We start from the raw sequence: 17624 nt of genomic DNA, 5'->3' as shown, positions 1-17624 counted from the left end.
AACATTGAGTCATTTACCATTGAGTTCAATGGGATTTGACGCGTTCGGATGTAAATATTTTGTAATTACGTCGTAAATGTACATATAAATGTATATATTTTCTTTTTCTACAACACTTCTGAGTCCTAAGTATATGAAAACAACATATTTTTAAACAACATTTCATTCTGAACGGAATTAAATGCTATACTTTTTACAGGACAGTTTTCTCAGAATGGTTTAATTTGAATGAAATATTTTCACAAGTTTTCGGAATTAAATGCTATACTTTTTATAGGACAGTTTTCTCAATGGTTTAATTTGAATGAAATATTTTCACAAGTTTTCGTTAATTACATTAGAAAAAAAAATTAAGGTAATTCGATTTTATTCGGTTAAGGTACAAAAATTGAGATCAAAGTGTATTGTATTATTAATATTAAAATTATGCATTATTTCTTTTCTATTTATAGAACTTCTTCCTAAAATACTTTCTTAAATATGACATGATTTTTTGGCTTCTGAGGCATCTTTTAAATCGAAAAATGTAAGTCAATTTATAATTAATGCTCTATTCGGTTAATTTTAAATTAGAGAATTATTAGGAATTTGCGAAATACTTTAAATAGTACTTGACTTTCTTTGAACATTTCTGAAAGGAAATAAAATAAGTTTTTTTTTTAAGTATTATTTAAAACTTGTAACTGAGTTATTATAAAATGTAAGGGGAATAATTCTTTTAATTATACTTATCAGATTTTTTTTTACCCTTCATTTCAACAATACATATTACAAAACTCTTTATTACTTTCTTAAGTGCGCATCTCATAGCATTTGCTTTAAAATACCTTTTAACAGATTGCTTTCTAATACGAACAATTCTTGCTTAAGTAGTTTTATAACGTATTTGTCAACAGGATTTCAATTTATGTTCACAATTCAATATTAAGGTTATATATTTAGATAACATTTATAATCATTATAAATTAGATACATTTAATAATTAGATTTCTTCACAGTACTTTCACAGTTGTTTATAAGTGAATTCTTCATTTCAAATACATTTATAAATAATTTAATGAATATTTATGTATTTTGTCAAAGGCAGATACATGCTTTTTGCAATAATATGCAATATATGGATGTGAAAAAAATTTGTTTTTATTAAAAACATTTTGGCGTTTGGAAAATAAAATAAAAGTAGCGAATACTCTATCAAGGGTCTCGAAAGACGTATACAATTTTTAATGTACCGTAAGGTACTTTTCATTCTTTAAGCATAACATTTTTCTTAAAATCTATATTTTTGTAGTTCAACAGCTTAGAATTTTATGAAACAAATTCATAATCAAAATCGCGCTGTTGTTAGTTATCAAAAAATAACCAAGATGTGATTTTTGCGTAAATGTCACTAAACTATACAAATTGCTATTATCCATCACACTATGAATGTTTCTTTCATGCGAAAGTGTCCCTTTTTCGATTTGTATGGAACTGTCGTGTGTCGAAATACTATCAGAACCGTGTCAAGCGAGCTTCTGAATGTAAACAAAGAACACCCCTTCTGGTGACCCAAGCTTCAAAGTACTGCTTCACTTCTAGTGCCGAACAACGACTTCATCGAACAGTATATACTATCTCGTTGGTGCCGACTGGCCCCTCCTTCCTTTCCTACCTCCATGGCTTCAACAGCGCGCATCTTTTGACGGATTGCACAGGATAGTAATTTGCGAACTTCCGTTGACACCAAATACAGTGAAACCTTGGTTCACGAATTTAATTCGCTACTGGAAGCTCCTTCTTAATATCCAAATATTCATAAGCCAAAGCTATTTTAACCCTTATGTACAATGGATAAAATTTTTGAACAGCGTCTTGTGCACAAGTTTATAACATTGGGAGTCACTAACAGGTGATAATTTTACTGTTAACACGAAATAATTTTGCTGTTGATGGGTGGACGATGTTAAGTAGTCGTGACCACTTACAGGCGCATATTTTGAAGGGCTTGACACTGAGGAGTTTGCCATCTATGATATTGAGTTTCTAGACTTGGAAATTGACTATTAAGACGTGCAACAGTAATACATGCTAGAAAACTTGGTTTAGAAAGAGACAAAACTATGATTAGCAAAACATTGCTATTTACAAAACTGGTCCCATCTTCAAGAAAACTTGTTAAAGGCATTTTTAATTAGTGAATAAAATTCCAATCGCCTCAGTTAGGGAATATTTGATTTTGATTTGATCATGTGATTATGCCCAAAGTAATCGAGGACTATGAGGGAAGGAATGCCTTCATGGATCACTTTTTTGGAAGAAACTCGCTAGTATACTCATTACTTACTGGAAAAGCCACAAGAACGTCCATACAGCCAACATGTTCGCCGGGATTCAAACCACGGATCGAACCACCCAGTGTTCAGCAACTTTACCGCTCGGCGGTTGGTGGGCGTTACGGAATAACCAAGCTGTCTGTTTTCCTTTATTCAGAATTTTTTCAAACAAAATTACGCTTTTAAATTTTAAAAATAGAACATTTTGTTTCTCGCATTTCTTTCAAACTGATAAGTTTTCAAAGTTCATTTCTAAATAAAGATCAGTCAGAAATGAAAGAGTTAAGCTAAATGTAAAACCTAATAATCAATGAAATGAAATAAATTCTTGTAAATGCGTTTTCTTTCTTTAAGTATTCAAGGTTTGGCCCAAAGCTCACCCTTTAATATGTTTAACTTTTTAATATGTACTAAATATCTAGTAAAAACGTATTCTAGCTTTTGGAATTTTTTATATGAAGAATTCATAATTGAAAGTAATAAAAATACATTTTAAATGTTAACAAAATTTATTAACGTAACAAAAATGTTTTGCAGTTTATGGCCAAAGATTGATGTCTAGATCTGTGCCTTGAAGAATGGTACTGCAAGGTAACTTCGGATTATGTGCGCTGAAAAGGAAAACATCAGAATTAAGAATAATTCGATATTAACAGTTTGAAAATATTTTAATTATTATTCGTAAAAACTGAACTGTGACGTGCCTCCTAGAATTTCGATCAATATCAAATATTTTTATAGTTATGGCTTAATAGAAGGCAAACTAATCTCTTTAATAAATAGTCTTTCAATATTCCTTTGAAATTAAATCTTCTCTTGAATTCGATATAATCCAGTATACCATCCAAAGAATCACACCAGTTTCGCTTTTAACACTAATTACTCATGCAGTTCATAACAAGTCATGTTCTTACTTGGGATATTAATACATATATAATGTACAATGTAACACAGAAACAATCCATATTAGGAGGCAAATATTTAATCTACAATCCACTACAAAGCAAGTAACCAATATTGAAATTAAAGTTCCAGAATTTTTAAATGTTCTTTGTTTTAAATGTTCTTTATATGACAGCCCCGTTTATAAGCCGACAAAATGCAGACTAGAGAAAAGGTTCGAACAGTCGAATAATCCTTCGTTTAATTAAGACACAATAACACGCCGAATAAATACTTTGGTAAATAATAAATAATTTTGTAAATATAACGCTGATTTTTGTTGTTTGACTTCTGAATTAGTAATCCTTCGTTTGTTCAAAGATTTACGCACATTAAGCTCTGTATTAAGTATTCTGAAAGATTATTAAAATGCCGAGATTAATGATCAGCCAACTATTTTAATATTAAAACATTCATTTTTTAAACTAGCAAATTTAAAAATGAAAATTTATAGGCCTCGTATAATATGCTTATAGAAATTATTCGTAGTAGTAATTTTTAAATATTCGCAAGATTTAAAAATGTTTTGCTCATAAATTTTAGTTTACCATCTAAAATATTTCGTATTTAGAACGGTTCTTTTAAGTTATTAATAATAATCGGTTATTCCAAACACTTGTTTACTTCAAAAATTTTCAATTCTTATAAGAGATTCTGCGCCACTTGCAGATTGGGCGCGCACAAGAAACTTTTTTTAAAATTTAAATAAATGTGCAAGTGTTCGCATTGGATAAAGTTCTTAAAATCGTAATTTAGGTGCTAATTAAATCTGAACCCAGGCAAATGTCTAAAGCGTTAGTCTTTGGTGACATACAGTTTCTCAGCTACTGGTGTTAAGCAAAGGACACTGGTGTGGAACCGATGAAGTGAAATCAAGAAACTTTTGTACAGTAAATCTTATACTATCCGGAAATGCTGGATTTGAAAATTCCAGATACTGAAGCGGATAAAAATGCATTTCACGACAGAAGAGCTAAATGAATAGAAAACTGAATTTCTGATCTAAAATTTTAGATTATTTGAATATGAAAAAACGCACGAGAGATAAGAAGGGGAGAGAAATGCCTTCGGTGAAAACTTTTAATGAGAAATTGTCTCATATTCAAGCTACAAATGGAAAAAATTAACCGCGCAGCCAACCCATTCGTGTGGGCTCGAACTACCAGTATTCAGCTGTCTTAACCATTCTGTCACTGATGTCTAGAATTATAAAAACAGTCATCGTATGTTATTAGCCTAAGTATCCAAACCAACATTTGGTGCAATATAAGATTTAAAAAAATGGATCTAAGATATAAAAACATCATATTTTCTTATTCACATGTTTAAATATATGGAAGAAAAATATCGTATCCGATTACGAAATCCAGTCGACCATGCAAACTTAGATCGCGGAAAACTTGTGCCTATCACTGCGTCATAAGTCTGAAAGAACTGTTTTCTTTATTTAGATAGATATTCAAAAGATGTAAGGTGTACGTACAGCATATAAAAATCTTACATCACTTTGCCATAATTTTTCATGTTGCATTGCCATTGTTTATCCTTTTTCAAATGAAGTCACTAAAGTGGCTTTATCGAGAATCAACAAGGTTTACATAAAACCAGGGAGATGACCTTTTGATTATCATTTTGACGTCAGATGTACCCATTACTGGTAATGAATCTAATTATTTTGCACAGGTCTTGTTCGTAGTCCTGTACGCGCTTTGTGAGTCATTTGCTTAGTTTTCGACTAAAAAATATGTATTGAAATATTTCGGTTACTTCAGCTTTCCGTTTATCTGAATGGAGGATAGTTGGGCTTTTACTGCATTTAAATGAAGCACTATCATTCTGTTAATGCTTTTGGTGAGTGGTGACCGATATGTTACTGTAATTTGGGACAGCCCGTAGCTTTCCAATCTTGGCGATAGTTTTAGAATTTTTAATTAAAATTGATCATGCACGTTTTTTCCGGTCAAAGCTATTGGTCACTGAAGACCTAGATCACCAGTGTGGGGCATGGTAGTAAATTTATTTTTAAAATAAAATTCAAGGGACGTTAAGACCAGTTTTTACCATTCAGCCATTGGTGGATCTTAAGTAAAAGTATTTCGTGCCTTAGAATTCAGCAATACGAAACCTAAATTCGAGCAAAACTGTCGATCAAGCTCCGCGAGATGACTTAGAAAGAAAATCTTCAACTATTGAAGGAAGTTAAAAGTATAGACTATATTCAAAGGGGAAAGCATCACGTCCCTGAAGAACAAGTCGATCTTATTTACAGATCTTTCCAACGAATTCGAAGAAGTCAACAAGGAGTTGGTTTCATTTAGTTTATTGGATTATGGCAAAGCACGTTAGGGTTATCCCCAAAAGGCATTACTCTTTTTTTTACATCTTTAACATCTTTTGCCAAGAAATGCCTTCGTGGAGGATTTTCTAAGGGAAACTGGCTTGTATCAACGTTACACATGGGGAGAATCAAAACCGCCCATGCAGCGAACCTATTTGTCTGAAATGTTACCCAGGTCGAACTACTAGTGTTCAGAGACTCAGCCGCTGGTAGGCTTTATCAATAAAAAGAACGTATCTTGAATATACACCATAATCCTAATTGTTCTTAATTTTTGCAAGAGTCAGCTGTAGATGTCTGCTAATCTTTTTAATAGGTCTTTTCCCGGTATCATTTTAGAATGTCCATTAAAATAATATATAATACCAAGCAGTAAAATAAATCATTAGCCATCTTTGAAAGACAATGCAGAAAGGAACCAAAAACGTATTGTCGTAAGCTATGAAATCGCAAGTTGCAAATTTGGTCTTCTTTGGAGGGTATCACAATATATATATATATATATATATATATATATATATATATATATATGAATGAATGTTCTCGTTTTAAAAATTGAGGGTGTTTACTTAGGGAAATAAACTGTTTCAGTTACCAAAATCAATGAGATAATTTATATTTGAGTTCGAATACAAAGAGGTTATTCGAAATGTTAGACATAACTTTAATGGAAATGATAGTTACGGATAACTGTATTTGATCTGTAAATGAAACCGTAAATACCACATAAGTTAAAAGGAAAGCTATAGCGAATATTTTCTTTTAAATCGCTTATCTACTTTTATAGCAATGAATTATTTGGACTACAAAAGCTCGTAAGTGCAATACATACAACGCCATATTCCAGCCACTTAAATATCGCTTTCTTTCGAGTTATTGAAGGTAACTGAGTAGTCGCAAAACGCAGCAAAATAAGGTGGGCGGTTTTTTTTTTTTTTTTTTTTTTTTTTTTTTACACAGTGAACAAACAGATCAAATGAATGTATCCGAATAACAGCTATCAATATCAATCACATGGTTTATGTCATAACACTTCATACTGCGAAACTTAACTCACCAATAAAAGCGAACTTGCATCTTAAAACTTAACGATTGCTAATTTAGTCGCCGCATGCTACTGTAACATAGTTATTTCTCGATTTTAATAAGTTTCCTCGCAGCAAATCTATTGGTCAGCTGTACTGAATTTAAAAATATCCGACCAATATTTTAAATTTAATTCACAAAGTTTCCTTAGTATTAGTAAATATTAAAAATAAGAAAGTTAAAACTTGCCTTTCTGTAATAAATGCCATTTGCTGAATTTCTTTTATATCTGAATTCCGGCACAAAAGAGAGGAAAAAGTGTTTTTCTGAATAGCTTTGATTTGATCTGTAAAGAACATAAAATATAATTCGATCCAAGTTTTGCAATAAAAAGCTAACAGAATTTTCTAAAGCACGATACAAAGGCGATAAGACCGACTGTTTACTGAAAAGAATTTAAGCAAAATCAGCATATAAACTTACCATGCGTGAATGCTCCTGGATGATTGGTATTTTCATACCAAAATCTGTCCCCAAACTTGAGATTTTTGAATTGATTGGCAACGATGCAGGTGAATGTTGGTCCTAAAATACCACCATTGACTGAAAACTCTGAAACTCCAGCAACAAATAGATCCACTTCATCCACGCCACCGGCGCTGCAAAAGTGAAGCGTTTGATTATCAGAATACCGTTGTCAGAGTTAATCTGAAGATATATTTAAGCAGATAAATATTATTTTACGAAATACTTCTTGAATAAGTATAAATAACTAACAGCATAAGAATATCATAAGCCTTCAAAATCAGAGTTCCAAATTATTAAGAATGTGCCGATATGACCTTTTTCTAAACAGCCTTTATTATCAATTTACGGTGTCTTGAAGGCAAACAGAAAAAAAATGAATGCATGAAAGTTTAATTCTGAAAACTTGTTCAGTTAAATAGTTATAGAAGAGTACTCTGGGTTTATCTGACTTGTTGGAAAAGATGTCTTCATGGAAGACTTTAGAAAAAATGTCTCCCATTTACATTACATACGGAAATTTTTAAATTCGTAAGCGAGAAGTTTATACATGAATCAAACTCAGCTGACAGTTTTTCACTACTTCAAATATACAGACGCTGTGTTCCGACGCTGAGTATGAATAACAGAATAATTAAAAAATATGTTGCAAAATATGTTAGGAACTATACAGCATATTTGACGAATGTGGCAACATACTTTATTATTCTTAATAATTGATCTTAAATTTACTTCCGGTTTTAAAACTTAAAAAGTACAGAATTTTATAAAAGAGACAAATTAATTAAAATTATTATATATTTAAATTTCTCTTTACGTTTTAATTCAAATTTCTGCCTAAAATGAGCAATGCTTTCAGGGAGGTCGTTTTTAGGAGAAGTAGCCTGTGTGCACGTTACATATGGAGAAAGCCACGAAAATCAATCATGAAGTGAGCCTTTTCGCGTGGAATCGAACCCAAAGCAAGTCGAACTACCAATATTCAGCACTCTATTCCTAATCTGATCAAAAGCAGTTTCCTTTATGTCATTTCTTCCGCTTTTGTAAGTGACGTCCGTATTGGGAACTCAATCTTACGGTAATGCGTAAAAAGCATAACCTTGTTTGTCCGCTGATCTTGGTTTTAGCTTCATTGTTACGCTAGCGTTGAAGACGAGATTCACAGGAAATAAAGCCGAGATGTTTTCTATATCATAAATTTTTAAATATTTCATGCAAATTTATTAGGAATATTCTGCGGAAATGTACCATGCATAAGGACATTAAGCTATGAAAATGAAAAACGCCCTATTTTTACAATCTAAGAACAAAGTTTTAAGCTTTTAATCGTCTTTCCATATACAACAAATGTGAGAAATAGATTCTGATATTCTTATTAAAGGTACGAGATCAATTTTGAAAACTTCTCAACAATTCTTGGAAGAAATAAAAGCAACTATTTATAATAAATTAACCTCTTCTTACCCGTATACTGTCTGAAGTCTTTCGATCACATAGCCAGGCATAGTGCTTCTCAAATCCCAGTAATCATTAGCCTTAGGAAGACCGCAGGTTTCGCGCCATTTGTTGTACGGTGGCAAGCCATGGTCCCGACCTCTTTGAACATTTATAGAAAATAAATCCAATCCTTCACCATTAGGCTGTTTTGCGAATAGGTGGTTCGTTACCTAAAAAGAAATAAAGGTACATATTCTCTCTTTAATCATGAAACTTACCAAGCAAATCAATTTAGCGCCAGTTATGGAAAAGCGTGACGTTAACAATTCACTCAACATATCCATTTTCGTTTGTTGCAATTATTAAGATTGATTCTCGTTAAGCCATGTTGTGGTTATGAACAAGGATAAAAATTAACTAGTGATGCATTTTGAAAAAGTAATTATTAAAATTTGGGACCTGTCTTCTACAAAACAGCAAGCAGTGGGTTATTTTCAAAATTATGATATCTTACAGTAAAAATAGTAGTGGGAACCATACGGTCACCTGAATATGGTCAACAAAATACTCGATCGGAAGAATCGCCTATGGGAAGTTTTTACTCAAAGCGTTCTAAACAGAGCTTTCGGTAAAATAGCAGGGCCTTGTAAAATGGTAGAAATTGACGAAGGCCTTTTTACGAAAAATAAAACTAAGGTCGAATACTAGATAGTTATTTATTAAACAAAAAGGCCTCAGCTTCTTCAGAATTCCGCAGGAACGATTGGCGCTACTTTGGCGGAATCTCCGCGCCAGCTTTGAAGGTAACCAACTTTCACTTTCGACAGGATAATAAAGTAGTAAAATCAGTTTCACTTTTCATGGTAAAATATTTCTCTGTAACCAACTTTTAACTGTCATGAAGAAACATTAGTACATTTTCATTAATAATTTAACTTATTGTGAGAAATTTGTGCATTCGTGCTAGTTTAGGCTAAAAGTTAATACTTGTATTATGACCAATGCCTTGTGCTATGAGTAAGCAGCTCTTGAAAGAATAACTCTTCTGTGATGAAAACTTTCGTTTGAAAGCAGGTTCTAGATTATCTTTAATATCTTTTAAACGCTATATCAAAAAAATACTCAGTAAAAATACTTATCAATTCTTTGATTTATTTTACAAAGGTTTGGGTTTTTATTATTAATATGGCAAAGCAGGCAAAATCTATAAGACTACTGGGATTGATGCCTTTCTGGAAGACTTTCTAAAGCAAACTAGCACGAATACACGTAATAATACATAGGGGAAATCACCCACGTTGCCATAACACCGGTCAAACTTCCAGTTATCAACAACTGGACCACTAGTTTGAAGCAAAATAAATTTTTAATGTACTGTGATCGAAAAAAGTATTTGAATAAGTATTTAATAAAAATGATATTGCTAATAAACAATTTATTTTCACAAAGTTAACATTTTAACTCAGAAACGTTTGTTATAAAAGTTACAGTAACTTAAAATTTAAAGAATTTCGAAATTTGGGAAAGGAAAAGTAAACATAACGAAAATCTTAAACATTTATGCAGAAAATTAATATATTGGTGAAAAGGCCCTGGCTATCGATTGCAGCTTGTAATTTTGGCATAGACTCGACAAGTCTTTGTTAGATTGAATGAAAGATTTTCCATTCATTTGAAAGAATTATTTTTAAATTCTTGAAAATTTATGCTGTCTCGCATTTTGGTCTAAGAGGGCCACAAAGTCTACACTGAGTTCACATCAGGAAACTGGGAGGGAGGCGATATGTGGAAATTTGTGCCAGAACCAATCTTTAGTCCCCCTCGTTGTCTAACTGGGCTGGAACCAGAGAGCATTCTGTAGACCTAATTTTAACGCTCTATATCAAATACGTTATCTCGCATAATGTCCACATATTTTACTTGCATTCAAATTATTAATGAAAGCCAATTTACCAAGTCTATTCCAATATATACATCCCAAACTATGTTTTCTCCTCCATGTTTTATTGCCGGAACCTCATTTTGAGGAATCAAAGCTTTTCACATTTTCTTAAACTTTTTGACGTCAGATTCAAATAAGTTACTTTTCATCACTGAATATTATGCAGTTCACTCACATAAAAGTAAACGGACAAATTGAAAGACCAAACGATGAAATAAAATGTGAAACGATAAATGTGTGTTTAGAAGGAGTAACTCTTCTTAAAGCCAGTTTACACTGGTTATCTTTTTCCTTTGAATTTAAGCAGAAAGAAATCTTTCCTTAATTTATATGTATTTTTTTAGCCCAAAGAGCTATTAGTCTCGAAACGGGATTTTGCTTCAAATCAAAATTTTTGCCACTAAATATTACCCCCTGTATTGTATTTAGAGAAATTAAATAATGAAGAATTTCTATGAATATATGCAAATGTCTCGCAGTGAACAGCGCTACCTAGAGCCATCCAATTTAGAAGAACGTAGTCCTCCACCATAACATAGGCGTCCAGAAGCCCGAACTTACGATTTATTTTATTCTCCATTTCATGTTTTGTAAAACTTCAACAAATTTTTGATTAACAAACTCAACGATTTCAAAGCGAGCAGTGGCAATACTCTACGTAATAAAATATTTCATCTCCAAAGCGTGAGACTGTCCATCGGAAATTCTAAAGATATGCTGTTTTTAAATATTTGATAAATAACACTCCTTTGGGCATAATATAAAATCTGAGAGATTTCACTTCTTTTTTGTCCAAACGAAACATTTTACTCGTAAAGTAACTCAAAATGAGAATATTATTTAACTTATTCAATGAAAAATATTTTGGCGATATTAATAACGAGATGCTATTTACCACTTACTTGCTTGGAGAACACGTTGTCCACTTTCTGACATTTTTGGTTAGTTTGTCCAGATAATAAAGCAGCAACAGGATCCTCTTGAGGTGAACAAAAATCGTCCATTGAAAAGTAGTCATTGCTAAGGGTATGACCATCATCTAAAAATTTGCCTTGCCTTTTTAGTTGTCCACCAATCATACTATGACCATATCTGAACGCTGCTGTGATGAATACATTGTAAAGCGTTGGATTAATGGAAGGATTGTACTCGTATTGTGGCGTAGGAACAGAAAGTTTTGTGTAGTCCATAAGAGATGTTCCCAAAACAATGGGCAGATATTCACTGTATAGAAGATATAAATATTTTAATATAGGAACGAAGCAATTTAAATATTCTTATAATTCAAAGTCCATGCGAAATATGCAACAGTTTACAATAAATTAGTAATAAATATATCGCAATATCTTAATTTCCCATCAGAAAAATCTCCTTTTACTTTTGCTTCTGTCTAGAAAAATTATCCAGTCTTTCACGCAAATGCAGAAACTATTTTTGGTTCAAACTTAAAATTTCAGCAGATTACTTAAGTATATGGTTGCTTTCTAATTTAGAAGTTTGTTGAAAAAAAAAAAACCGTAAAAAATGACTACCAATGATATATTTTTCTTTGGCTTTAAATACAAAATAAAGTGTTTCACACATTCTAAAAAACAAGTCTCCAGAAACAAAACTTCGACTGAAACTCTTCATCGAAAAGTTGAAGGAATCAAGTTTTATCTCCGAAAGTTTAAATACTCATCTTTTCCTTTTTACCTTTACCTTTCCTTCAATTTTATTCATTATTATCCCAAATCTTCAGATCAGTCTAGTATTGTTTCCTTCAAAGTTCAAAACAGTTAAACTATCAGTCTGGGACAAAAGATGGAATTTTTTCTTCAACTGAATTACTATCGCTCTGTAATTAGTGATTTAAACTTTATAGAAACTAGTTTTTGTCTGTTAGATGGATGACAAGGCCAAAATATGAAATCTAAACAATTTTTAGCTTTAAGCCCGTGATCCCTTTCCCCAACTGACTATTCCATTATACAATTCAAATTTACTTTTATGCCCATTTCGCTTAGCAGAAGATAGTGCACGTTAGTGCTGAACTTAAATACTAATTATCAGAGACTAATTTTTGCCTGTTAGATGACATGGCCAAAAAATTTGAAATATAAACCCATTTTTAGCTTTAAGCACGTGATCCTTTTCCCGAACTGACGAATCCAATATACAATTCAAATTTACTTTTATGCTCATTTCTCTTCGCAGAAGATATTTCATATTAGAGCAGAACTTAAATGCATAATTGTTTCTAAATCTCTTCCAGATGAACTGATTAACATGGACTACAATTGAGGTTAGGTTTGAAAATTAGGCAAAACAGGCGTAGATTTTAAACAAAACTATCAATTTCGGAAACTATCAAAGCAGATCCCGCTCCTCCAGCAGCGGAACAATTTTGCATTTGAAGAGGGACTTGTATCCGAAATCAATAGAGTTCTGTTTAAAATTTACTCGAGATTTCCCTTCGTAAATATCTGATCCGAGAACTTCATTCTCTTTGCTTAGATGTTAAATTATTTTCTAACAGAATTTTACATTATACATAAAATTTCACACATTGAAAATCATTTGTCGTAATATTCAAATCTTGGCAATCTTATTCCTATTCGTGATTAAAGTACTATTCTGTTAACGGGCAGCTAGTTGCTAAATATGCGCCAAAGAGCCAGATGTGGTAGCCTGTTTGTATGACGTCATGAATTTTGTGCGTGATAATAAAGCAGTAGGCGATGCCAGTTTCGTGCAAATCCGTTATTTTTTAAGCTAAAACTGATTTATGTGTAAATGAGGGTAACTTCCGTTTGACATCGCTCTCACTAACATGCGTATCATACAATGATACATAATTTATTACAAGTTCATTTTTTTCATTAAGCTTTACGTATCGTTAGGTTACTGACACCTTGTTTGACTTCTCGCCAATGTATACGTTTGGCGCCAAGTAGCGTCCCATTAACAAAAGAGTATAGTAAATAATGTTACAGTATTATATTAGCAACTAATATGAAACAGATTTTAAAATTGTTTTAGACATCCAAACTTACTTGTATGTGATATGCTGCAACAAGGCCCCAACAATTTTACGAACCACGTAGAAGAGTGTTTCTTCGGGCCATCTGCGCACTCGTAAAACATCTACCAAACGATTATGCTCCCTCACCCATAAGGTATGCAGTGCACTGAGAACTGGATTCTCATTAGCTCTTTTTTCACCTAAAATGTTATTTTAAAGCAAGTTTTTGTAGAAATCAGAAAAGAATCGAATTTAGCATATCGCAGCTACAGCTTCGAACTTCGATGAGTTCGTAATTGAAAACACTACACAAGCACTTAGCAATGTTACCATTTAATCAGAGAATTCTCAGACTCACCTGCTAGAAAGCATCTTTTATCGCAGATATTTTTGGCTGACTTGCAAGTTTTGTTTTTTCGAGCCATGTAACTCCACCCCGTTGAAACATCCGCTATCAGTTTCGCTGAAAACATAGCATAAGATATACCTCCATATTGTGTGGAACTCGGGATTTAGTTTCGAGCCTTTGTTTACTTACCACTTTGTCCTCCGTCTTCCCGTAATTTGCGCATTTCTTCTTCTGTGGTACCATAAACTAACGAAGCATCGATGAAAGAAGTCAATTGATTCATTTGTTCTCGAGGTAGACCTGTAAAATCAGATTCTTAACTTCAATATTTAATAGAATTAAAACATGCACTGAATTTCTATATTCCACATAGCAGTAATTATTTTTTTCTATGAATGATAAAGATTTCTTAAGTTTGATATTTCTGGATCTTCAGAATTTAATTACTACTTAGACTCGGAAGGCTCAGGTCTACAGTCTTATAGCACTTCTTGGCAACAACGAGGCCACCATTTGGAGTTGGGTTATAATAACGCTGAGTGCTTTCCATTGAATAATGAATAATGGTTATAGTCGTAATTAAGGATATGGAAGTAAGTTATGGTAGTGTTCTACCTTTCAGATGCATCTGCATAAATGGTAAAATGATGGAAAATTATGTAAATCAGTTGCTACGAATACCTTTACCTCGGAGAAGTTGTTGTCGTTTTAAATGTCCAAATATTAAAAGTGACAGACGATATTTTAAAATTTCATGTTTGCTAAGCCAAGATCATGACTTCATTCAAGAGTTAGTTTTTAAGGAATGTCATGATCACAGTGAAGATGAGAGTAGCAAAACTCATAATCCTGAAGAACCCACACAGATGACAATTTGGTACTTTTCCGTTTTGCCGGTGCAAGCGATAAAGTCGCCAGTAATGGTACAACCGATGCAAACGAAATATCATCGCTGGTAACCTTTAACTTCTACATTTTCAAAACAAGTCGCAGCCATTTCTTATCAGATTGATTGTTTCTTTCAATACTGACATACAATTACATAGAATTTTTACCAGATAGCTCAATTTTATGCCCTAAGGCTATTCGCGGGCGGTAATTAAGTCAATTAGGATGCAATAACACGACTCGCCCGATAGCGAAAATATAGAAAAAGCAAAGTCAAGGGTTAAATTCATCAATTCTAATGAGAATGCACTAGCGAAGTAAAGCACTGCGGTTTTAATTTTTGAGTAAGCTATTCGTACGAACTGAAATAATTCGTGCATTTAAACTTGTATTTCAAATCAAGATTTAACTTGAAATTAATGTAGATAATTACTGAGAGAATTAGATTTTTGTTTCGTAGTTTACGTGAGATGAGATGACTTGGGGTTACGTGATATGAACCGGCGAATCAGGATGTTGTACGATGAAAGCATAATAAATTCTTAAATTCATGTCTTTTCACAAATTTATTGTCTTTATTTATTGGCTTTTTTACAAAATTTTAAACGACATTAAAATATTTATCGCTTCAAAATAAAAAAAATTCTTAGTACTAAAATTTGTCAACATTTTATGTGTATACTGTGTTTTCGCCAATAAAGTCTAGTTGCTGAGATTTGCGCCGGCGAAACGGAAAAGTACCGACAGTTATGATATAAATCGTGATGTGTTCGAATATTCGAAGTTGTTTGATGAAGATGGGGGAACTTACTCTTTGGATTTCTGTAGCTCTTCCTTTAATTCTGTTTACTTCAATTAGGCCCTTCAAATCACCCTATAACTGTGCAATTAAATCTTGCAATTCGAACAGCTACAGCATGTTAAATTACTGTTACTTCTAATACATACATTTATTCAATCATAATGAAAAATACCAGTCGGACCTTTCGTGTTAAAATGCTAACATTGAGGAGAACACCATGTCATATTTTGCCCTTCATAAAACATAAATACACAACAGATGTGGCTTCCTCAAACTGTTGTGCCCCCAGCTTCTTTAATAAGGCTTTGTAGATCTATTGAAATCGTATGTCGCTGGATGCTGTTCAGGGAAATAACGGTTAAATATAAAGTGCATAGATCCGCATGTACGCGAACTCATGTATGGTGTGGACTTGCGCAAGTTGGCTGTTGTCCCGCGGGTGGTGTACTCGAATATGCGCCAAAGGCACAGCGATCTTACTAAATGTTGAAAATTGAGGATGCGGATAATCGGAAAGTACCAATTTAAACTTTAAAACCATCAAGAGACTAAGCAGCGCGAAGATTCTGGAAACAACATTCCGAATATTTGAGTTTTCAGTAAACCTAATTGAAACATACCCAGTTGAAGTGGTTGACAAGAAATTGGGCTGTAGGTATAAGCGACTGACCGAACTACGTTCATACAGTGTCCTTGAGAATAAAACCCATCACGATAATTCATCACTATTGGAATGCAATCTGGATGGGTCGTTAGTATTTCGCAGCAATCAAGCGCTGAAAGAAAATGGCAAAAGTTAGTAACGAAATCCTTTTATTCGTCATTAAATTTACAAAATTCATATGTACTAGAAACAATAATATGAAATTAGAAACTGTTTTTATTTGGTTTTTCGATAATTCATTTTATAATTTAGATTTTTTCTATTGGATTTAGTCCCATTTTGATTCGATTTCTACTATGATTAATATTTATATTAAAACACAGCTTAGAAAATTCTATTTATGAATCAATTATACATCCTAGTTGAGCAAACTACCTATTCATGTTAACTATATAAAAAGTAAGTTTTGTATAATAATTAAGTTCATCAAAATGATTAAAAAATTGGTGATTCGACGATTACCAAACATTTAGCTTTTAAGCTGCGATTCCCAACAGGTGTATTGTGAAGCAAGAAGCTAAATATTCAAATCTAAGAATGTTTAAAATATTGCTTTTGTTTTCAATACAATTACTTATTCAAATCAATATTTTATACTATAAAATTAATGAAATCTATGTATTTATATTTTTGAACTCCAGTCCAGTTCCCTGGAGAAACTGTTTCGAGCCCATATCGAAACTGCCGAAACAATTGCCATCCGCTCAGTATAAGGCTGAAAGCAATACGACTAACTGTGCTCGACTGAAAAATGGTTAATCTCATGAATGAAATCCACCGGAACTTCGTTAAAACTTAATACAGTAATAAATTAAGGAAGGAAACCGATAAGAAACCCCTTACTATATCTTTAAAATGATTTGCATGTTAAGCTATCAAAATACGACTCCGTTTTAAATTCTGTGAAAAGTATTTTGAAAAATCAAATTTCAAATCAGTTGATGTGTTATGTATGTAAAGATAAAAAACCTTAACCACTTTCTGTTGGTTCATGAAATGGCTGTTCGGTCATGTAATTAAAAGACTGGAAATAACAGTCTTGAAAATGACCTCATCTGCTCTTCTGCTTTGAATTTTAAAATCCAATTTCTTTACTTTCACAAACTTTTTCAAAAGTGGAAAGAAATATTTGTTAAAAGAAACATGTCCTATATTAAGTAGCACCACTGAGTAACAATGACAAACCGCTAGGCTTTATCTGCAAGTTTACTGGATATCATGTTTATAAAAATATTAAAATATTCTGTTTAAGTTTTAGCTTTTTAATAGATTTAGAATAACCAGTACATTACCTCACAGAATATATATTTTTGCCCTTCAGAGAATTAAGTAAAATAATGCTGAGTTTCTTTTAAGTTACGCTAACCAGTTACTAAAGTACTATTCGTAGTA

The 17624-nt window shown here is 32.4% G+C and overlaps 1 protein-coding gene across 1 annotated transcript in view; it reads right to left on the bottom strand.

Annotated features, from left to right (window-relative positions):
• Positions 1–2805: 2805 nt before the first annotated feature.
• LOC118192810 (immunomodulatory peroxidase-like) overlaps positions 2806–17624 on the bottom strand; it is a 31556-nt gene continuing 16737 nt past the window's right edge. The window contains exons 6-14 of the mRNA XM_035363831.2: positions 16189–16344; positions 14068–14178; positions 13888–13992; positions 13561–13729; positions 11428–11749; positions 8611–8813; positions 7105–7280; positions 6871–6967; positions 2806–2926 (exon numbers count right to left, since the gene is read on the bottom strand). Of these exons, the coding sequence (XP_035219722.1) occupies positions 2854–2926; positions 6871–6967; positions 7105–7280; positions 8611–8813; positions 11428–11749; positions 13561–13729; positions 13888–13992; positions 14068–14178; positions 16189–16344 (1412 nt within the window). The 3' untranslated portion in view covers positions 2806–2853. The remainder of the gene's footprint in view (positions 2927–6870; positions 6968–7104; positions 7281–8610; positions 8814–11427; positions 11750–13560; positions 13730–13887; positions 13993–14067; positions 14179–16188; positions 16345–17624) is intronic.

The sequence above is a fragment of the Stegodyphus dumicola genome, chromosome 3, assembly GCF_044657685.1.
Source record: "Stegodyphus dumicola isolate Sdum_Otavi_A_Nest chromosome 3, ASM4465768v1".
Taxonomy (NCBI): Eukaryota; Metazoa; Arthropoda; class Arachnida; order Araneae; family Eresidae; genus Stegodyphus; species Stegodyphus dumicola.
The sequence above is the reverse complement of the archived record's forward strand: the minus strand, read 5'-3'. Positions and strand labels throughout refer to the sequence as shown.